This window comes from Anopheles merus, chromosome 2L, assembly GCF_017562075.2.
Source record: "Anopheles merus strain MAF chromosome 2L, AmerM5.1, whole genome shotgun sequence".
Lineage (NCBI taxonomy): Eukaryota > Metazoa > Arthropoda > Insecta > Diptera > Culicidae > Anopheles > Anopheles merus.
The window spans coordinates 5,325,908-5,349,231 of NC_054083.1; the positions used below are offsets into that span (position 1 = coordinate 5,325,908).

At 40.2% G+C, this 23,324-nt stretch overlaps 3 protein-coding genes across 6 annotated transcripts in view; 1 reads left to right on the plus strand and 2 right to left on the minus strand.

Annotated features, from left to right (window-relative positions):
* LOC121592700 (uncharacterized protein CG3556) lies at positions 1–23,105 on the minus strand. 3 transcript variants are annotated; one of them, XM_041914406.1, is made up of 7 exons: positions 22,956–23,105; positions 3,627–4,570; positions 3,242–3,525; positions 2,696–3,015; positions 2,489–2,566; positions 2,345–2,427; positions 1–2,234 (listed from the first exon to the last, which is right to left on the minus strand). In XM_041914406.1, the coding sequence occupies exons 1-7, from the start codon at positions 23,012–23,014 to the stop codon at positions 2,173–2,175; spliced, it is 1,830 nt and encodes a 609-aa protein (XP_041770340.1). In that variant the 5' UTR covers positions 23,015–23,105; the 3' UTR covers positions 1–2,172. The 3 variants fall into 3 exon arrangements, with proteins under 3 accessions (XP_041770340.1, XP_041770341.1, XP_041770342.1); XM_041914407.1 differs by lacking the exon at positions 22,956–23,105 and adding an exon at positions 5,971–6,330 and having other exon boundaries at positions 2–2,234; XM_041914408.1 differs by lacking the exon at positions 22,956–23,105 and adding an exon at positions 5,971–6,330 and having other exon boundaries at positions 2–2,234; positions 3,627–4,593.
* LOC121592701 (gustatory receptor for sugar taste 43a) lies at positions 10,180–13,071 on the plus strand. 2 transcript variants are annotated; one of them, XM_041914409.1, is made up of 13 exons: positions 10,180–10,494; positions 10,605–10,659; positions 10,734–10,878; positions 10,994–11,105; positions 11,202–11,264; positions 11,338–11,481; positions 11,551–11,655; positions 11,730–11,826; positions 11,908–12,004; positions 12,073–12,168; positions 12,234–12,302; positions 12,374–12,463; positions 12,554–13,071. In XM_041914409.1, the coding sequence occupies exons 1-13, from the start codon at positions 10,338–10,340 to the stop codon at positions 12,635–12,637; spliced, it is 1,314 nt and encodes a 437-aa protein (XP_041770343.1). In that variant the 5' UTR covers positions 10,180–10,337; the 3' UTR covers positions 12,638–13,071. The 2 variants fall into 2 exon arrangements, with proteins under 2 accessions (XP_041770343.1, XP_041770344.1); XM_041914410.1 differs by having other exon boundaries at positions 10,746–10,878; positions 12,554–13,070.
* The window catches only part of LOC121592699 (armadillo repeat-containing protein 2), a 9,256-nt gene continuing 8,957 nt past the window's right edge, over positions 23,026–23,324 (minus strand). Inside the window, exon 9 of the mRNA XM_041914405.1 lies at positions 23,026–23,264. Coding sequence (XP_041770339.1) covers positions 23,122–23,264 — 143 coding nt within the window. The 3' untranslated portion in view covers positions 23,026–23,121. The remainder of the gene's footprint in view (positions 23,265–23,324) is intronic.

Here is a 23,324-nt window from a genome sequence, read left to right on the forward strand (position 1 = left end):
GACAATACAATAATAGCTTTTTATTATTATTTATTGCGTTGCTTATTTGCTATCATGCTATGTGATGCTAGATTAGCGCTTTGCTAATAATTCTATATGAAGTTACTTTCAGCGCGGTCTCCTAAGACGTCTCTGTTTTGTTGGGATGTGGAATTGTTGTTTAGTATCGTGATGGACCCTACGTGTTGCGTTTTTGTTGGCTTGCTGTTGTCTTTTATTAAGATAGGAAACATATCAGCTATTCAAATTAGCTTGCACTTAGGAATGTCGAAACATAGTTAGTGTCTTACTGTTTAACTCAATAACAGTTTATGCATGATCGCAGCAAATAATATTATTATAGGTAAAGTTTCCTACTTGCAATATCAGATCACTGCCATCATTAACTTCATTTGAGCTGCGTAGCATAATGTAAATTACAGTATTACCTCACTAGTTGGGACTTTTTTAGTTGGAATGTTTACTAGCTGACACCTCAATAGTGGAATTGTCATCCAACCAACGAGGTAGCTTTGACAGAAAGAAATCCCGGAATGGTAGTCGTAGAGCTTTTAATGAAAGCCATTGCGATGAATTTGAGTTTGGTTTAAAAATGTTTGGAGGACAAAATTTTTCAGTTTCGTATTTATTCATCACATTCGCGATCTGCCAAACAACCCAACCATCGAGTTGCACATCCACTAGTTGGTACGGAATCTTTATTCCTCCTAGTGAGGTCATACTGTATATTGTCTTCAACACAAACATACAGCTACGATGTTTGACATTGTAGATGTTATAATGTAATAAAGCGACAGGGCTAGCAAATTCAAACAACATCATGAATAGAAGAATCCCAGTCCCACCACATTTACCATACCAGTTTCTAATTCCGCCAACTAAACTTACCGACTTAGCATCATTGTAACGAGACAATCTACTACTTGGCTTTGCTGTACTCTTTCTCGTGTTTGGTTTAATGCACTAAAACGCGTTTCGCTTCATCTCAACCCATGTTGTTGTTCCCTTTTGCCTGATCACTATTACTGAGGCTACAAAACTTCTTACAGTCCTACATTGCTGGTGTCTGTTCGTGATCTTAACGTATTATTTACTCGATTAGAACCGTTCCTTATACCGTTTAGCGAACCGTTTTTTCTCTGTTTTGTTTCTTTATGCTTTAATTATTGTCAATTTGGAGTGCATCATTTGCTGGTGCTGCTTGAGCAATAATTCACTTCGCTAGATCCGTTATTAGCCAAATAAAAAAAAAACTCCTGCGCAATTACAAAAGCGCCCACCTTTTTGCTTTTTGTTGGCTGACCATACAAGCGATGGCTTTCTGGTTAGTTTTGTTTTTACCATTGTTTAGCTTTCCTACCATGCTTCGGCATTTGCATTGTATTTATATGTATATTTTACGGCTGTATATGTATATGTGTATATATATTCATTTACGGTTTTGTATATAGATATTTATGTATATTTTGTATAATTGTTTGTATACGGTTATATCATGTTCATACCGCCTATGGATTGTAAGGTGGCTCAATATATCGTGTTTGTTCATAGCTTCATTAGATTCTTCCTTTATACTCATTTACGGATGGTCCACATATTATTTAATTTTCCCTCATCCGTCCCTTGCCTGCAAGTGGAGAGAAGACTGTTGATTCACATGATCTTCCTTCCTCCGTCCCGTATTTCTTCTGGTACATATACTTTATATGGTATTACTACGTTAATCGCAATTATTTTTCATTATACGGAGTACTCTTCGTCAGCATCTTAACCTGACTATTGGGCAAACGATGTTCCTTGAAGCGTCAGTATCATCTGTATGTATCATCTGACGCGTGATCGGACCGGTTTGAGCATTTGACCACTCATATTCAACCTAACTTTGTAACTAGATCGTATGTTGTGCTGGAAAGTTGGAAACATTGCTCATCGCAAAATTCGTGATGTTGTGTACTTTTGATCATCTAACCTACATTCAGAGATGCTGCAGCTTTGCTCATTTCCAGTCTCATACAGAAAGCTGCAACCGCTTTATTTGCATTTGTTACATACTTTATTGCTGTTGTAATCGCTGCTACTGTTGATCAATACTATTGGTGGCGCTGAAGTTACTTGTTGTTTCTTATTGCTTACTATTCTTCTCAGATTTGTAGAATCGAAGAAAATCAAAGCTTAAAGCTTTTTGTACCAGTAGAGATAGTGTTCTCCATCTTCAACTAACAGCTCATCCACCCCTGTAAGTAGTTTATACAGTATAAATGGCACATTTTCTCGAACCACAGATGTTGAGTTATGCACAGTTACTGTATGCACAAGAGTATAGGCAAAATCAAAACTCTCTTACCTAGCGGAGCTATTAGCTGATTACCAGGCGGATTTTTTGTGTCTGGCCTTTCGGGTAAGCGATATAGCAGCCAAAAGTGATAGCTGTAAATAAAACGGTCGCATGTGTTAGCCGTTTGCCACTCTTAGACCAAAACATATATACCTTTTCGGTTCCTCCTTCATTCCAGCCAGCGTGTGAACGTAGTGTCCGTTGGGCCATTCACGTGCTTCAAACGAAAACCTGAAAACCATGCAGCATAAAGACATCAGTTAGCATACACACGACACACAGGATCTTTTTTTTTGTTTATGTTTCTTGTACAGTCATAAAGGAACGGTATAACCGCACCATCATCAGCTATCGCCGTACCTAGGGTCTATTTCTGCCGCTTGCTTCATGGCTCGGAAGAATGTTGTATTTTTCGGTGACGTCAAATCGAGGAAATACTCCTCAGTTTCGTTTGTACCCACCCACAGGGTGTACGTATATGAAACGTTTCTTGGTTCCAGCTCTTCTACGGGCGATATACCGAGCCCAACCGGGGCAGCTAGCTTCGGCTCGCCATTTTCCGAAGGTTCGTTGGATTCGCGCATTACGTGATCACATTGCAGCGCTCGAACGGCTCCCAATCCCCGCCAACCAAGCGCAAGTACGATATCAGCTGTTAATCCGATGCCAATGCTAGGATCCTATCAGACAACAATCGGTTAAATAAGCGAAGGATTAAATAATTATGGCTGCTATTTTCTCGAGCAGTGGCTGGCAAAATTTAAGGCTAAAAGAGCAAAATTCTACAAATGTTCATATTTCCCCGTGAAGAGCCATGAATGGATGAATATATGTGTGAACGTTCGGTGAATCTTATGAACGGGAAAAGAGCCACTCAGCTCACGATTATGCGGATCGTTTGCTAACCTGTCCATCTTGCAGCGGTTCCTCCGTCCAGCCTCCGTCGGTACGTTGCTTAGCCAGTAACCACTCTGATGCGGCAGTTCGATTCCATTTGCCGGCGGGATCGGGTTCCAAATCTTGCAGCGCCTGCATGGCTAGCGCCGTGCTCCGCAGCGAACCAAAGCTACCCTGCGGCCCCTGCAAGCTAGCCAAACCCCTAGCAGGACGACGAACAAAATGTTGCAAATGTCGGTGGCGATGATCGGTTACTATGCAACGGAGTGCCAACAACACCATGGCAATCGTATCTACAAAAAAAAAAAAACAATGCAATTTGCATTTAAGTTAAACATCTTACTACGTTTAACTATAGTAGGATCATAAACTATTATTTACTTATTTTACTTACCAACATCGTTCACCTCTCCGCTAGCTATGTCCAACAGTCGTCGAATTTGACGCTTTCGCACATGTGTGGCAGAACTGCATATGGCTAGTGCTGTCAACGCAAACTCATACTCTTGTCCCTGATCATGCTCATGATGCTCCAGTGCGGCTACCAAATCGTGACCGTAAAAATGACGTGCATCCTTGCAGAGACCTCCCATGGCCAAGATGTACTTGGCAATGTGATCGGTATGCGGTAGCTTCGCTGTAGCATGATGCCGGTCGAGCATCGTCAACACCTCAATATCCATCTGCTTGATGGACAACAGGTTCTCCAAGTCTGATACCGCCTGTATAGGATTATCATTATCCGTTGGGTCGCGGGCACCGGACAACTCTTTGGCCAGAATTACCATGTGCGTGTCGTTGCCCCAACTGTAGTCGGGCAACCGTTTCTCCCTCAGCCAACACAGCGCTCGCTGAATGCCCACGCTTTCCGCCTGATTTGGCCCTCCCGGCCCAAGCTGCTTTTCCTCGATCTGCAAAACGTCGACCGGCAAGCTATCGACTAAATCTTGCCGTAAGGATATTTGAGTTGCCGGTGCAAAGGAAGCAGACATGTTCGATATATACAGCGGAGAAACGGTCGATTGCTGTGTGGACATAGGATCAATGGTGGGTCTAACATACAATCCTGCGACGGTTCCACCCGGCTGGCCAACGGCAAACGAGCCCGTCTGTTCGGTAGGAAGTGTGTTTAGCTGCACAGTCGATGTTGCATACTGGTAATGTTGATGCTGTTGTGTCGTATGTGCTAGACCGGTGGTTGTGTGGGCTATATCAGACGTACTTTGCATTGTCGGTGGTATGATAGAGGTAACATTTTCGCCAAGTATGCTATTCACTAACAGTAACACCGTAGCAAGAAGTACAGCCGCGATTTGCATTCGATGTATCATCTTTAACCTGCAAGTTTTGAAAATGATGCACTTGAAGCATATAGTTAAGAATCAGTTTTACTCAATTTAATTGTGAATGACGTAAATATTTACGCAGCTTGCTGCTAGTACGGGGCTTGATTTACATAAACAAATAAAAGGAACACCCTATCTGCGATATGGCCATCTATTAAGACGCACCAATGTCTTAAATATGACTGACTAATAATGTCATGACGAACATGTTAACGGCGGCGGAGACGAGTGATGATAACCTCTACGCTTCCTAACGGCAGTTAGTTAGTTCGTTCATTCAACAGACTTCCATCGCAAATTGAATCGTACAACCAATATCAATTAAAGTATATTGACAGTACTGTCCTGGTCACATCCTGGTCGCTCAAATTGAGCGGCAATACGCAAACATTCAAAAGGCAATAAAATTATCATTATTAGCAGAAATCCCGAGTCTGATTCATCAATCAGATTTAATTAAACAAGAACATTCTACCATGTTGAATAAGTAAAACTAATAAATTGAAAATTGCTTGCTCGCAATTGATCAACCACCACCAAATGTTGTCAAAATGTAAACATGCGTATCTTATTACTATTAACCAAAACCCATATTTTATTAAAAAGCGTGTAGTAGCGCTGGACAACCATCAAACAGCAACTATTCTATCTGCCGACATTGGCAATGCTATGTGGCCTAGACAACATGACGCGGCCTAGACACAGACACACATCCATGAACTCGTCTAATCTATCGACAAGCATCGTAAAATCAATACTCGTCTTCATGGGATGTAACGTGATTCATCCTTTGCTATCAATCGTTGGGTTTCATGGTGAGGTATCAGAGACCAGGTATAGGCGTGTTCCTGGACTGGGAGTTCATTGATTAGACTTTCATGCTTAACAAAGCAACGAACGAGATTTGTTCCGCAAATCTTAATACAACGGCAATCTTTTTAAATTATATAAAAAAATCACAAATATTTTTTCAGAAAGTTGGCAAACGGATAGGCAAAGATTGACGATAGACTATGAACCAGTCAATGAACAATAGATTTAAAGTATGTAGTGAACTATATGGCGTTTTTTCACCTTCTTAGGAGATTTGTGATGATTTTTGAAGCCGGCGCTTAACAAGTTTGACACTCTCTTTGGGACGTTTTTCAATATCCTTAAAATCCAACTACGTCATCAAAGCTCAAGCTTACAGCGCTTTTTGTAACATATATAATAATACATCTTAATCGTTTAATAAATAAGAAGAAGACATCGTTTTAATAAATAAAAAATCCCTCCGAAATACAAATGAATTGTTTTTCGATATGGATTTTGCAGAGATTTGAATCGACTCATTATTTTGACGACTATGAAGGGCGTGTGTTAGTTGTGTCAAACAGTTTTCTTTCCTACCTTTTAATACGGTTTTGACGAAAATACTTCAAAGCTGTTTATATTGCACCGTACATTATTTTACTGGGCGGAACTTTCGTAATTTACACCAGCAATATACATGCACCAAATTCTAACGAGATTGCCACTAAATAATCACTTTCACTTTGTTATACTGATAAGAAATTCAATAGCATTCAGATATTCAAAGCTAGGAAGCGCACAGCTAATAGTCTACGATTCGACTACCGTCGTTTATCGATAGGGATATGCACCGAATCCTCACAGGACGATAAATGACTATATAACAAAGATAATGCAGCTTTCATTTATATGTGCAGTAGATACTAAACACACCCCAGTTGATTTGATTGTGAAAGTGCAATGAAGGAAGGTAAAAATAATGATGTTAGGTTTCGACAGATGACGGACATGCGCATTCTTCATGTTCTAATGTTATGTTGGCAGCATTCCATGTTTGTCTTATTTGAATATTTTATTTTATAATGTGTAATTCGTTATATTCAGTATCATAACATAACTGTGTATTTTAATTAAACTAGTAAATAATTAACATCATTAACATCAATTCAGTTAACTTCATATGTTTGTTAGAACTATATTACCGTAGCGACAATGAAAATATTTCAGTTTTACAAAAAAATGTACTTTTGCTTTTATAATGTCTATTCTATCTTCCTTATATTTTTTATATCAAATTATTGTTGATTGTAGCTGCATTGGTGTACACTGTGCAGTCTTTGTATCTATTTACTTTATTTATCTGATATTTGTTATATTTTAACAATTAAACATTATTATGAGTTTTGTCCGCACAAAATGAAGTATTTCACGAACATCATACGGTACAAAGAGAATATGTATTTAACAATCTTTGGTTTGGTAGCTACACGGAACATTATAAATAACACACACACGCAATGCGGAGAGAGGACGTCTGGTCCTTCTCGCGCCGCGATCCTCACTGAGGATGTCACCGAATGACAGCGGTGTGTCCACAACATTAAGGCCTCGGCCGTATTTTCAATACAACGGCAGATTTTGCTCAGAACATTTGCTTCTTGTATATTTAGCCTTATCCCGGGCATACTCGGTTGTGATATTTTTTATATGATATCTATTGATTTGAAACGTTTTCTATAACTGTCATCTATGTTCTTACCATCTCTTCCATAGAAGGGAATTGAGTGCAAAAATATAACATATGATAGAAAGATTAGTGTTTTAACATATTTTTTCATACACCTAGTTAACCGGGCCGACGGTTACAGAGCTACGCAATATAATTATGGGGATGTTTAATATCTACAGGATGCACACAAAGTTTTTTTTAAGACAACGCTATTCCGTGTGTTATCTTTAATCCGAGAGAAACATTTAGTGAAACTGGTTTAGAACCTATTTCTTGAAATTGATCTATAATCCATGTCGTTCCCTTCTAGGGGTTCGAGTCATACAATGGAACAGTTCAATCGGCTAGGAGAATGTTTTAAACCGGCGGAATCGTGCAAGCATTCTGTGGATGTTTGCAATCATATGATGAAGTTTTGCAACCGAATAGGCGAATTTTGGAAGCATACTGTGGAGCATCAAACTGTGGGTGCCGATTTAAACAGTTTCGAAGTGATACGGATTCTGTTTTCTAAAAAACAAAACAAATTTTTTCAGGGGGCATTTAGAGTCAAATTTCAACATGTTAAATAAGTAAAATAAACCAAAATGTTTTGGTATATTTACAGCGCCACCCACAGTCTGATGACAGCTCCACAATATGCTTGCAAAATTCACATATTCAGTTGCAACATTCCATTATATGATAGCACACCTCCACAGAATGCTTGCACGACTATATTACCCGGTTGAAACATTCCCTTAACCGCCTGAACTATTCCATTATATGACTCGAAACTAGGCATGGGACAATTGTGACGAGATCTATGCCGCACACTCAGTTCATTATAGTGTGCGGCTGATCGCCGCATGCAAAAAAGTGAACGGTTAGGTCTTCGGCACGCATACAGATCAAACTGAAATGTGCTCCGAACAAGATGCAAGATAACTGTCGGTGTCATAGACTGAACGAAAAAAAAAACATTCGTTTTGAGAATTTGTCACACACAACGACACAAGAAGATCGATCGCTCTTTGAGCGAGAAAGAATGCACATATTGCTAGCATTGTATTGTCGGGGCAATCATTTCAATCTATGTGACTTTAGAAGAATATTAGGAGCTAGAAAACTTTTGGAATAGATTCTATAAATATAACTACATACATTGCTGTACATATCGTTATAAAATTAACGACTAACCGAAACCAAAATATTTTATTGTATGTTTTACCTACCTGGGTAGGTGGTGTAGCATCCATGCTATCGCGTACCCGCTTAACGCATGAATGCTAACAGACGGGTAAAACACTGCACATGCGTCCCGTGCTTTACTGCACACGCGGTTCCGTGTTTTACCATGGTGGTCGCACCACCCAAGTAGGAAATAAGAAACACATTAAGGCCGGGCTACATTGACCGTACTCCGTAGTATAATTTTGATTTTCAATAGCGCATCTGGCGGGAGCTGGTGGAAGCTTTTTTTGGTCGTCGAGGGAATGGTCATGCCGGATCTCAAATTTAAGTTGTTTTTTCATCGTTTTTTGATGCGAAAATGGCTGAAATACTTGCTCAACATATTTATCTATTAATTGAATAGCTTTTCCAGACCAGTTTAAGTAAAAAACATAGAAAAATAACATATTTTCTGAAGCGGCTACAAATTATTTGGCAAAATGCTTCAGTCAGCCGCCGCCAGATGCGCTAGTGAAAATCGAAATTACGCTATAGAGTACGATCAATGTAGCCCTACCTTTAGACCTTTAGCAAAACATTGTAAATTGTAAAAGCCCACCAGGAAGGCGACCCTCTTGACAAACATGCGTTTGTCAAAGCGCATCAAGTTGCGAAAGAGAAAGTTACGAGCGTAAACATCTGGTGGACAAATGTGCGCTAGCTTTCTTAAGATGGCAGTATAAATAAAGCGATCAGAACGGACAGAAGGCCAGTTTTGATCTGACACAGGATCGTACATCTTGTCCCTTCAACTCATTTATGAGCAGTATTGTCCCCCTACCCAAGGTAAGGCTTTACTGTCTCCAACAAACGCACCGTGTATCAGCTGGCCGGTCAGCAAAACCCCAATCCGAAAGGTTAACGTATGCTAGGTGGCATAACGTCGTTCCCACGGTTTAGCATAACTGGAAGTCCGCTTTTTTACCTTACGCATCACATTGATTTCAATTGTTACGCAAGGTTAAGTTCGATTAGTTTACCGCGCCAATCGCGAAGTGCTAACTCAGCGCTGCCACCAGGCCTATGACGCGAACCCGTACCGAACCAATAACAATTATTCCCATCACCACAGTGGTTATGAGGGGTAAAAGTTGATTTTATTTTTTAAAGCACATTAAAAATATTTGAAAAATTCTTATTTTTTTACCACTATCTTAAAACATGTTTCTCTAAGCATTCTAAATTTTTTGGATCGATTCAATAATCCAATCAAAAGTTATCATAAAAAGAATAAGCAAAAAATATCCGGGTAGGTGGTTATAGAAATGAAGGTTAAGTTTAGCTGATCATGTCGGCAGCATGACCTTTGCAGCCTTTTTAGATTTTAGGCGAATATTCTTCGCTACGTTCCAGATGATAATCGATCCCATTCGGACTTGTGGGAGCCGGCATGTCTCTAGAAAATAGCACCGAACTGCTTCTGTGTTATTATTCTGGTATTAATAAAGTTTTACCAAAATAGCATGAGCCTTTTGTTGTTTGTTGTACGAAGCCGTATTTCTTTCGATGAAAGAACCTGTACACAACATTAATACAACATGGAACATGCCCACACTTATACAATAAAGTGTTGGTTTTGTTTGTCCGTACCTAGCTCCGGAAATAAAGAAAACCCAACATACAGGAAACCTGCTGTTACTCATATTTACCTTTTCCCACCTACCTGCTACAGGACTGTCAAGAAATAATTATTTAAAAGCCTTGCCCCAGCTCTTCTCACAGCCGATAGCACTTGATAATGGATAACGGATAACGAGCAACGCCTGCTCTAATCCAATGTAAACAGTATGATTTAAAACCTGAACTAGTGAGTGTTAATAGCAGTCGTGTAAAACGCAGCTCGGAAAAAAACTAATAAACAACAATACCTACAAGCCTGGTGTTTGCACTTGGCTCGATCTAAGGCTATAAAAGGGTTCTGCTTCACGAGGAACGCATCATAGTGCAGTTTCAATTTCTTTGTTTGGCATTTTTATGCGCCGTTTGCAGTACAGTCTCAAGTATACTACGATACAGCCCGGTAATGGAAATATCAGAGTCTACTAAAGTAGTGTTTTACGTGAGCAGAATATTTGGTCTTGCACCGTATGTAGTGAAGCGCACTCCTATTGGCCAAATAGTGGATTACAAGCGCAACGTGTTTCTCATAGTTTATAGTGTAGGTCTAGTGTTTTGCTTAGGTACGTACAACGTTTATACATTTTGTACCCATTTGTTAGCACCTATAAAATAAGCCTTTCTCTACCACTTCTATCATTTTGTGTTATCAACTATCAAACAATTCTACCAGCTGGCCTCACCTACAAAGGAATATTTTTCGATGTAACTTCCAAAAAACCTATACGGTAAGACATACGATGTGCCCTTAAATGTCGTACATCCCCGACCATAGTTACAGCCCGTTAACAATGTTAAAAAGCTTCGTTTTCAGAATGAAAACAGCTACTTCTAAGGTGGTGACCATTCTAGACGTGTCAGTTGTAGTGTCTGCCTGCATTTGTGGCACACTCAGTGGAATAGGGGGACTGCATTTTGTACGTGAGCTTAATCGACGGTTAACCGAAGTGAGATCCGCTTAAGTGTTTTCTAAATTTGTCCACATTTGTACAGCACTTTACCATATATTTCTAATATTTGTTTCAATCATTGTACACTCCTTCAAATCGTAATATGTACGAGGCCGATGAAATACTGTCATTGTACGTGAAGGAAAGTACCCGAAGCCGGAGGCAACGACGGAAAGGAATTCTCATGCTAGGATTAGTATGTTTCATCATTACTGGAGCACTCTGTAAGATTATACTCTTCCCCTCAACTAGACTCACAACAAACTCGCTAAGAGTTGAGTTTTATTTACATTGATTTACTCCTGTTTTCGCTTTGCCAGCTCTGGACATATGGGTATGGTATCGCATTGCCGATAAGATAAAGAAAGAAAACAGTAATTCCAGTAAGTTTCTTCATGGTTTCCCCTGTATTGGAATCTTTGTTCACTATTGCACTATTGTAATGTCTTATTTTAGGTGCCAACGTACTAGGCTACTTTCCATTTTACTGCTTGTACTACATACTGATGATGTTTCATGTCCTGTTCGCACAAGCTGCACTGGGCATTGGTAATCGATTTCGCCACTTGAATGTGGCGCTGTACGAAATGTTTCCCGAATGTACGACTCTCGCTCATACAGATTTATCATCATTTGGCCGTACTTCTCATCCCTTGGTTATCATTTCAGTTGGCAGAACATCGCGCATCGAAATCTCATCCATCAATTTAGATTCCGACAAAAAAGATCCCATCGATGTTGACCTCCGAAAGTGTGTATCAAACGTGGCGCATGGTAGGGTATTGCTTAACTCAAGCTCTAAATGGCCATTGATACGAAGTAGCTCAACTTTCACCATTCATTTTCAGGATTTGATAGGAAGCGAACCTTATCATCGAGAAAAATAATTGAAGATCTTGCCGTAATACATGCTTCTCTTTCATATTGTATAGTGTTGGTTTCGAAGCAAGTGAACCGAAGCAATGCCGGGAAATTTACATCTACATATTATCTTAAATTTCCCTGTTTTGTGTATAATCATTTCAGGACATTTGGAATTGCTTTGCTGGCGGTGCTAGGGTCGTGCTTACTACATCTCGTCGCCACGTCCTACTTTTTGATGGTTGAGTTGGTTGGTGACAAGGTGCATTTCAACTATGACGCTTGTTACCGTAGCTTGGTTAAATGTGTTGCTCTTTTTAATTATTTCAGGATGCAGTATTTGCGTGGATTCAGGCATTGTGGTTATTCATTCATATTTTTAGATTTTTACTAACCATTGAACCCTGTCACATAACTAATGTAGAGGTAAATTCACCCTAAAGTGTAGCAAAAGTAACACACATACTCCTAATCAACCTAAATTCTTTCAGTCAAATCGTACTATAACCATTATAAACAGCTTAAGGAGAACCTGCAAAGATGTTGAAATGATAGAGAGTGTATGTCTTAGCGTAATTTAGAACGTTAGGTCGTTTTAAAATTAAATAATCTTAATTTATTATACGTTTAGATCAACATGTTTTGGCAGCAGTTGATCGCCAGCAACTTTTCCTTCACCGCTTGTGGACTATGTACAATTGACAGACGAATTATAACATCGGTTTGTTTCATTTGTATATTTTAACATTTCCTGGAATGAAAAAATATCTATTTTTTCCAATAATTTGTTCAATTTATTAACTTTTTTCAGTACTGCGGAGCGATTGCCACTTATTTAGTGATACTAATTCAATTTAAAGAAGCCGATGACAATTCCGGAAAAACGCCACACTAGACGACTACAGACGGTACGAGTATAGCATTAACAGTGGCTTGTGTTTGGTTTAAACTTCAAATTATGTATAGTGACATAATTTAAGCATTATTTATCACCAACAAACGTATGATGGAATAATCACATCAAAATAATACATTTGATAATAAAAAAATATTCACAATAAGGAATGTACATATTTTATTCTTTCAAAGTTGTACTCTTGTTTATTGTAAATATACGATACGTATTATTTGTCCAGTTTCCATCAATCTTGCCTCGCTGGTGTTGCTTCCTTTTGTTTTGCTTTCTAGGATAATTTTTACTCTTGCCTTGTGATTCTTGCCTCGAAAGTTTCCATCGATAATTGTCCACTGCCTGTCCGTACCTAAGCCAAAACAGAAACTCATGCCATACAATATTTGCCATGAGCAGTGGCGGGTCTAGCCTCTCCGAGGCCCTAGGCGTTATGGTAGACGGGCCCCTCCATATCCATCCCACCAAATCCATCGAGGGGGGGGGGGGGGGGGGTTGTTAAATGGTGTACGAATCATGCACTGCAAATTTTCTAAGTTTGTTGCAGTAACATTTTTTACTGAAAGTTATTGAGTAATACATGGTTTTGTCGTTTCACTGAATATTTGTAAAACAAATTACTGAAAATGCATTTATTTATTCTGTCAAAACGACATGTAAGTCAGTTTGAGCCTCAAAAGAAAATATAATGCGATGCTCGCTTGCTCGTGATGAACAAAAATTTGATTTGGGTAAGCGGTTACTTACAGACACCCCGATAAAATTTTAGGTGCATATTCGGCTTGCGGAATTAACGTTTTGGTTGAGAAAAATCTTCACACCACTTTGCTGTTCTTGCTGAAATTTCATGATTACCGTGAGTGCATACCAAATCAACAAACTTGTTTCGACAAAATACAGTTCACATCTGTATAAAACTTTATGAAACAGAAATGAATATGAGCAGAATGGACTGCCATCCTGCGCATCGATAAAAACCCCAATTTCTATACTTTTTTTCGCCAATTTTTAATCGATATCAATGACTAAACAATCAGTATTATCAGAAAGGCTTTGTGGTATGTTCAAATTTTGGGTACTGTGGATACTGTTTCGAAGCGGACTTTCGACACTTGATCGTCTAGGCGATCATATAAACCTTTAAAACGTTGGAGTTTAGAGGGCTTACCTTGGGTAGGAGGACATAAGTAAACTCCTTAAATGAGAAGTCGATAGATGATGGATGGGCTTAGTCCTATCCTGACAATCCGAACAAATCTGACCTGCCATGATCGGAGTTGGTTTTATTTATACTCAAAAGAAGTTAAAGGTCGGAAAGTTATCGTTTTCGCTAAGCTAGTTACGTTTGTCTTTTATTGACAAGAACGATGGTTCTAAACGATATTTTCTTTCCTACTTTACAGTTTCCAGCTCGTGTTTCATAGTACGGACGATTTGATTTAAAATGGTGATCGTGAGCATAACACGAAAACAAAATTTTGCTTTTACGTTGGTGTTTACCTTTACAATGAATACTGAAGTACCGTCTTGCTTCGAATTACGGAATTACTTCATTTTCAATCGGTCAGAGCGATAACTTCTTGCACGCGGGAAAACAATATTTTCATTCGAAAGTAACTGGAAATACCCTGTATTGCAGTATGTTTGTCTAAATTGATCCGCGGACCTCAGGTTGGAGGACACTGCTTTAGATAAGCTGCTTTCTAAATGATCGAGCGTTGAGGGCCAGGAGAATGCTTTTTTTTTACACATACTTTATTATATTATTACAGTTAATACACAAAATAACTGGTTTATGATATTAAATAATGCGATTGGTTATATTGTTGTTTTTCTTAAATTATTATATCATCCAAGCAAGTTTCAAATTCGTTTTATTAACTTACAATTACTAAAATTGATTGTAAAGATTTTTCAGCCAGCTCGAAAAAAATATTAGCGCATTTCCTTAAAAAATACTCCTAGAAAATCGTTGCATCCTTAAAAAGCAATAGTGTGTAATCATTGTTCTCGTAAAATCAACAGTCAGGTTTTTATGGAATTATTCGTTTCTATTTTCTAATTTCTCCTCAAATTTGACCATATTGATTGGTCCGACAATCCATGTTATGGTGATCAAATTTGGAAGAGTTCAACGATATGAATTGTCATGTTAAAATATGTTCAGTTAATTTTTAATGAATAGGATCTTCCTATCTTTCAAAATCGCGCCAATATTTTCAGACCTGACCTGACTGCATATTGTGGCGGGCCGAACTTTGCCGACCGCTGCCGACAGCTTAATTAGTTCAATTTTTACGCGATCATTCATATCGATATTTCCTTTCCGTCGACCCTTCCAAATTTTACCCAAACCCTTCAACAGCTTGCCTTTCTACCATCACTTCGTCCAGTCCACAATTTTGACTAAGGCCCCAAAGGTTAGCCGGGGCACGAGTTCTTAGTTTTTGCGAGATAACATAGACACAAGCCAAATTAAAAAGCGCACACATCGACACTGAAACATCAACAGATAAAAAGAGCGTGCTTGGTGTCAGCCAATTTTTCTTGCTAATTTCTACGGCTACGAACCGTTGTGTTTTAATGTCGTATGTGCATGTAGTTTGCGTGAGGCAGCTGTTGTAACGGATTTTCGCTTTACCCAACTCGTGTGTAGCGTTCAATGCATTCGATCCAACGCTTTGGGCCAACGATGATGAAATGATGATATTGTTTTGAGCTCTGGGCATGTATCGCAGCGTTCTACGCTTCCAACTAAGGTGCACATGGTAAACAAAAATATTGCACATGTTAAAAAGGCAAATGTTTTCTGCTTCTGATAAGTAAAATAAATATGCCTCTGATAGGTCTGGTAGTAATAGTAAATCTGATTGTAAACATAACACCCGGAGGGAAAATGGGGGTATATTGGGTTGACAACACCAAATGGAAGGGGCCCCTCAATCGACGGGATCATCAACGGGGCCCCCAAATGGCCGAGGCAATGGAGATTGTTCTTCATATTATGGCTGTATATGGCTGTATGTAGATGCAGCTGTAACGGTTTTTGGTCTTGTTGTATTCGCAAAAATTGAAATAGTCGATAAAAACCATATACAGGCGGTCCCCGAGATACACGGTTAATGGGGACCGAAAACGGCGGCAAAAAACCGCGTATCTCGAATTTCCGCGTAAGTCGAATCTCGTGATTTCTAGCCAAAATATCACTAATTTTCGTGTTAATTTGCAACTAGGGGGTGGTTTTAGCCACTTAATCAATTATTTGATATGATTCTGAATGAAATAACAGTTTCAAACCTTTTGAAATAGTTTTTAACATCCGATCAAAACAGAAATTATTTGGCATTTTACAATAGATGAGTAAAATCAGTACAATTTGCTCAAAGAACTATCAAATTTAAGAAAACGGGGAACCTCTGAATCCGCGTGTAAGAGGTACCGTGTATCTCGGGGACCGCCTGTATAAATGAACATGGTCCATAGGTTCCTTGAGTATTTTTATACCCTTACCCCCTTCCTTCTAACTGAAACCTTTCCCATTTCCCCTTCTCTTCGGTCCACAAACTTGATGTGTTCGATTAGGATCAGAATGAAAATTTTAGTTTTTGCATTAAAAGACACACACAATCCACTATACCAGGCCAGGAATGTGAATACCATTTTTCGTGTGAAACAGCTGTCTGCTTTCGGCACACAATCGCAAAGCGGTAGCAGGGGCCCCGTATACAAGAACAGGACAGTTCATCCCAGCCAAGAGCGCACACAATGACATCGATTTAACCATTTCTCGAAAGAAACCTCAACCCACTGAAGCACTGTAGACCAAACGACTTTCGTAGGCTTTTTAAAGCGACGCGAGCTTGGTGTCAATTTTTCCTGCTAATTTCTCCGGCTACGAGCCGGTGTATTGAAATTTTTTGTAGGGGCCTTTAAATTTTTGTTTGGGTGTGTTGTATGCTTGTGTTGTGTAACGGGTTTTCGGTGGTAGTTAAGCGCAGCGTTCTGTGCATTCCATTTTAGCAGCAAGTTGCTCTGCGTGGTTTTGGGTTTGGGTGTCTCGTGCACAGGCCACCCACACCAGCAAAAATTGACGGTTTCTCGCTCTGCCCAATACTTTGCGCCAACGATGATGAGGTATTGATTTGAGCTGTGCGCGCGTGTCGCAGCGTTCTTCGCTTGCGACTTTGGTGCAAGTATCGGCAGATTTCTTAGAACATTTAATGTTCTGCTTTGAGTAGTATGCCCAGCTAGCAAAGCCGAAGGCCTTTGTATGGGAGCCATCGCGCTCATCAAGGCTCACTTAGTCGCGCGCATAAAGCAAAATGTGCGCGAAGGCGAAAAAACCCGAAAGCGCTTCGTGTGGCCCTCTCTCGTGTTTCTAGTTTTATTATCTCTCGCATGTCATCACTCTCTCCCAGTTTGTCGGATTGAAATGAGAATTCACTCTCTTGATTTGGTTGCGGCAGTCTAGCTGCTTCACACTCTTTATTCTCTTCTTTTGCAGTTCCCACAAGAGGATTCACACATGTGTTCTCACATACTTACATACACACACACGGTGGTTGGAAGCCTGGCGCGGCTGTTTCCAATTCTATCTTTTCTTCTTTCCTCTTCACACCGCGCTGGAGCCCGTGGTGGTGCGCGTGTTCAGCCTGCTTGGTTCAGGAAAGATGTCATCAGATTTGACGCGCCTCAACCGCGGTGTTGTATGAAGGCTGTTGATGAAAGTACACAATTAATAGACACACTTTGTTAAAAAAATTACACTTGATTTAAAGATGTGACAAACTTACCTTTGTGCTCGAGGATCAATTGAACCTTGAACGCCTGTGCACACAGTGTCGCAATTTGAAGAGGTTTGGAGAACAGCTAGCGGTAGCAGCACACATCTGAAACATGTAAAGTGCAATGTTTTAATTAGAATAAATGTCACATAACACTAGACACTTAGAAAAGGACACTTACCGAAACAATTAGATGATAACAATTTGTCCTCCGATAAAGCAGAAAGAACACCGCGGATGGCGCAGTATGGAAAGTGTTTCACGCAGGAAAAATAGTTCACGCAGCACACAAACACACACTCTCACGTCCACGGTTCAGAGCACACTGAAGTCGCTCTTTGGCTTGGATGGAAAAGAGCAAACACCCTGATGAGTGCGATGGAAGAAAATGACGTGTGTTCAACAGGGATGGGTAGAATCAAACACACGAAGTGTGCAGGAGAATTCTCTTCGTGTGGCAAGAGAGAATTGACTAACACCCTGATGAGTGAGAACGCAACAAACGTTGTGGAATGTAGAAACGGGATAGGAATAGTAAGCGAAGGCAGTTTGTGGACATGAGGGGGTTGAAACTGGGAGAAAAAAGCTTCGGTTGCTACTTGGGTGGGGCCCCGGTTTTCTGCAGTTCGGGGCCCTCGACAAAATATAGTGAGTGAAGCGATGGGAAAAATGAATTAATTAAAAATAAGTCTTTTTGAAATAGATGGTAAAAGTCCCATCCAGGGGGGGGGGGGTAGATTCGATACGAAGTCGAACATCCACAATGACGGGGCCCCCTATATCGCCGGGGCCCCTGGCGGCCGCCCAGTCCGCCCACCGTTTAACGCGCCACTGGCCATGAGGATGTTAATTGTGTCACTCTTCTTAATTCTCTTAAGAGAGCTAGTACTGTGACCCACCTTCGACGATTGTTGAAAGATTCGTTGAGGTTAAATGTTAAATGTTGTTATTGTAGAATTATAGGGTTTTGGACCTCGCGGGTCTCTTTTGCCTCCCCTAGGTAGAATACTTCATCTGGCCAGATAGTGACCGGATGGCAGCTTATGCATCTCAATCCTGTTGTGAGCACTGTTGCCAACAGTTGCAATTCTTCGAAAAGAATCTGCTTCAGATTTCCAGCGTAGTACAATCATAATCCTGTTCAGCATCTTAGTCACAATCATTTGATTTATTTATTAATTTATTTATTTGTTACATTCAATGAATAACAAACATCACGGATATCAAAGATGTTTAAATAACTGCGAAGTACTGCCAAAATCAAAAAAGGGATTCATTTCATTAAATGCCCAACTCATCGAATTTAGTGGATTATTGTAACGTTAGTGAGCTGGCCGTCAAAAACAAAACAAGACGAAACCGGAAAAATGAGAGAGAAAAAACTGTTAAAACAGAACATGGATGAATTGATGTAGTTCATAATTAATTGAATCATATTGTCAAAATAATGCCCGTCAGGTGCCCAATTTAAGCATGGATCGAGTCCATGATACTCAAAACTGTTTATCCTGATATAGGAGCCGAGCTACCGTACAGAAGGACAGAGGAGGCGTGGTAGACCCAAACTGAGATGGCATGATACCGAGGAAGCGTCCACCTTTAAGGCCCGGATAATGAAATGGCAGATGAAGGCGAGAGACCGTGAGCGGTTTCGGACACTCCTGAGGCAGGCCAAGACCGCAAAGCTCTTGTAGCGCCGAATAAGTAAGTAAGTATGGATAAACCAATAAACTCACTGGTATCCAAACGAATTATTGCTATGGCAGATCTTAACTACCTACGGTTATTCTTCTTCTTCCATTTGGCGTAACGTCCTACGCGGACATGCCGGCCTATGCAGGCTTTCGAGACTTAATTCATTACCACGTAGCCGGATAGTCAATCCTTGCTACGGGGGGACGGTCTATTCTGGGCTAGAACCCATGACGGGCATGTTATTGAGTCGTTCGAGTTGACGACTGTACCACGGGACCGACTATTTGGACTTATGGTTATTACTCTACATAACAAAAAACGAAGCTTTGGGATAACATCATTGGAATAGTGTTTTTACTCCTCGGATTGCATATTCTTCTATTTTCAATTAAAACGATACAATAATGTTCTCCCGTGTGAAACCGGGTAAATCAGCTATTTAATGAATAAAATGAAAATTGGGGTGTCAAGAATGTTTCCCTGTTGAACATCAGACGACCCAACAAACTTTTGAGGTATACATTGCTCGATGATTCCAGTGTACGTTCGGTCAACAAAGTATGACTTCAGCCAACATACTAATATTTTAGTTACAAGTTTTTCTAGTAAAATGGTTTGGTTAATGCTATCGACTGCTGCCTAAATATCGGTCTATATTAGGTCAGTCTGGAATCTTTTATCCATATTGCTCAAACATGGAGATGTAAAATAGACCAGGTTGGTGACTGTCGAAAGTTTAGGAACGAATCCGTGTTGCTGTTGGCTGATGTATTGATATGCTGGTGCTAGAAGCTTAGAGTAAACCACATTTTTCAAAAACCTTTATGTGTGTATGCATGTGTGTGTGTGACTGATTACTGAAGGAATCGTTGAATCGTCAAAGTATACGGCACTAATGCCATAATGCTCGTTGATATGCGCTATTATGAGATCATCCGAGACAGGAATTTGGCCATACACCAGGCCTTCACTTTGCAGGAAGTCATCCCCGTTAGTGTCAGTGAACGAGAGGCATATGCGATTACCTCACTATTGCTTAGTTGCTTCAAATGGATAACGAATCGAGTGTAACAGTCCATGAGTTCGAGGTACGAATCACGTTGTTTGACGTGCTTCTGGGGTGACAACTTTTTAATAGTTTTCATTTTAGAAGGGTCATCCCGAATACCGTCCATGTCACAGACGATCTTGAGAAACACAAAACGATAATTTTTGAGGCGTAAATGAAAAATATACTCACACACTCAGTCATGGTACTTTTGCTACAACCAATATTTCAGAGATTATCAAGAGCATGCTTCACTCCAGAAATGCCCTACACCACCACGTAAAAGGCCGGAGTACATGTGTATCTACCTTTTACAAAACTTTTCTGGTGCGATATAAGTAAAAAAAATAGAATCATAACATATTTTCTGAAGCGGCTCCAAATTGTTCGGTAAAATGTTTTGGTCAGCCACCGCCAGATGCGCTAATGAAAATTTAAATTACACGAGCGAGTACGGACAATGTCCCCCGGACAATATGCTGCTCCGTATGCTTCATAGATTAGGTCTCCTCATAGATCCTTAGAAACTAGGTGCTTTAGGGCTTTCTGCGAATTACTCTAACGTACGTAATTTGAAATGTTCCTCGTATACTCATCACTGCAGATCCTGTAAATGTGAAACGTGTTTGTATCTAGACTTTAACGTAAACTTAAGACCGCAGGGCCATGGGGCTTTCTCAAGATGATAAAACATTCTCAAGTACTCATTTCAGTTTCTCAAGCACTCAAAATTTGTCCTCAGATGCTAACCCCCATGGCCGTCGTTAGTTTTTCCCCCACTCTCTCTCTCTCTCTCTCTCTCTCTGAGAAACTGATATAACCACTCGAGCTTTATTTAGCGCTTTAAATAGAAAATAAGTTTTTGATCGCATGTTTTTAAACCTTTTTCACAATCGCTGAGAACGTAGGTTTCTCAAAAGCATTTATGGCCGCGGGGCCACGGGGCTTTCTCAAGCTGAGAAAACCACGCAAACAATGAGACCCCAAATTTTGAGTGATTCAGGCCGAGGGGTATGAGGAAGCTTGAGGAAGCAAGGAGAAACACGCTGCGATGAGAGTTCGCATTCTGTTTTACACGCGCGCTTCACTAACACCAATACAAATACCGTGCTTTGACGAGCCGTCTGTGAATGTGTGTGTCTTCTTTCAGCGAGCTCAATAACTTTGAGCTGCTCGTCACATCGTGTTGTCTCGCTTACACTACAGCATCGAACCATCGCTCCGTATGTCCCCCCTCCTACGCGTACAAAACCACCAGTACAGCACGACGCTTTGTCGGAGATGGTTGTGTACGTTTTGTGGTAAGTCCCGCGCGCAGTGTTCGTGCGTTAATGCGCATTTCGTTCAAAGTCTCGTGCGCCGGTGTGTTTTGGTGAAGTGTGAAGTGAACATACAATGTGCACAGACGCACATGCAGTGCGTGGATCGACAGGTAAGAATTTGCTGAACAGAGGCAACGCAGATTGTGGACAAGTTTCCCGCAGTCTGGCTCGACCCGGTACTTTGCAGTATGACGCCATTCGTGAGTATGAAGGATTCAATATGTGTTGTGAAAGTGTAGTTTCTTCTTCTTCTTCTTCTTCTTCTTCTTTGGCTCAACAACCGATGTCGGTCAAGGCCTGCCTATACTCCACTTGTGGGCTTGGCTTTCAGTGACTAATTGATTCCCCCCCATAGCAGGATAGTCAAGTCCTACGTATGGCGGCGCGGTCTATTTGGGGATTGAACCCATGACGGGCATGTTGTTCCTTATGGCAAGTGTACTTTATGTTTGAATAAAGTGTTTAATGAAATAAAACATGACCGTGTTTGTGTTTGTTGTTTGAATAAGTGCGTATTTGTGATCGTGTCTATGCATGAAAGAAAACGAGAAAGAAAAGAAACAAATATCTTTAGATGTGTTGGTAGCATGACTGGAAAGAACACGAACACATTGAGAACTGCAGAGCGCACCGTGCGTTACGGGTGAGGAGGGGGAGGGCTCGCGCAAGGGTGTAACTCATTCCTCCAAGAGTAACTGCTAACGGGGGACGGTACTCAAATCACACAAAAAATACACTCATTTTGCCGGACGGGCATTCTCAAGCACTCATTTAAGTTTCTCAAGCACTCAAAACTTGTTCTCAGGCGCGAGCCCGTGGCCGTCGTCTATTTTTCTCACTCTGAGAAACTGATATAGCCACTCAAGCTTTGTTTGAAGCTTTAAATAGAAAATAAATTTTTATCGCATGTTTTTTTTTACTTTTTTAATTATAAACATTGAATACATTGTGCAAAGTGATTACCGAAAAACGAATAGCACAATTGCTCCTATTTCAATAAGCCAATCGCTGCATCCTCAACTTTCTCAAAGATTCTCAAAGATTCTCAAAACCAATTTTGTTCCGATTCGACAAACGCTGAGAACGAGGATTTCTCAAAAGCACTCATGAGTGCTTGAGAAAATGAGCGTTGAGAATCCCCATGGCCCCTCGGCCTATGAGTGTTTCACCCCATAGGGGCGTACTTTGAAAATCACCGGATGCTACCTTTGTGGAAAATACCACGCTGTGTATTCACAGTGTGGCGTCATCCATCCATTGTGTTACGTTCAAATTGATATTTTCGACTCCTTCTCCCTGGATTGTAAGAAAATTGTACATTACATTGGAATACAAATTAAAAAAAAACGTTATAGATAGCAACCCTTCATTTAATTATGTACTTGCATTTGGGATTTGGTTTTTGATTTGTTCATTATGTTCGGTAATGTGGTACCGTCACTTATCAAACCAACCTCTTAATTCTTCCCGGCTCTGTGTTTAAAACTATGAAACATGACCCTAACGTCAACATTCAGCAATCGGGTGCGGTACCAAACCAAAACACATTTTGGTTCACCTACAATGGTCTAGGTTAAATCTTTTCATCGCGATGGTAGATAAGCCCAGTTCACATCTTCTTCACACATATTCATCTGAAGACTCACAAGGAGAATTCTCGTTTGACAAGCACATTTGTAATCGCTCCCATAAATCTGTTGCTACTGGAGCAAAGTCTTCCCAAAAGATGTCAGGCTCCTTGCCACCAAATAAATTGTCTTCATCTGCAATAAATAAAAAAATAATTACGGGAATTACACATTCATTCTTTTTCATTGCTATTC

Coding starts and splice junctions, on each gene's coding strand:
- LOC121592701 (XM_041914409.1), top strand. CDS start 10,338: ATGGAAATATCAGAGTCTACTAAAGTAGTGTTTTACGTGAGCAGAATA. Junction 11,106..11,201: donor CATCATTACTGGAGCACTCT/GTAAGATTATAC, acceptor TCGCTTTGCCAG/CTCTGGACATATGGGTATGG. Junction 12,464..12,553: donor ACAGACGAATTATAACATCG/GTTTGTTTCATT, acceptor AACTTTTTTCAG/TACTGCGGAGCGATTGCCAC.
- LOC121592700 (XM_041914406.1), bottom strand. CDS start 23,014: ATGTTGACGTTAGGGTCATGTTTCATAGTTTTAAACACAGAGCCGGGA. Junction 2,567..2,695: donor GCGGCAGAAATAGACCCTAG/GTACGGCGATAG, acceptor CATGGTTTTCAG/GTTTTCGTTTGAAGCACGTG. Junction 2,428..2,488: donor ATGAAGGAGGAACCGAAAAG/GTATATATGTTT, acceptor TTTTATTTACAG/CTATCACTTTTGGCTGCTAT.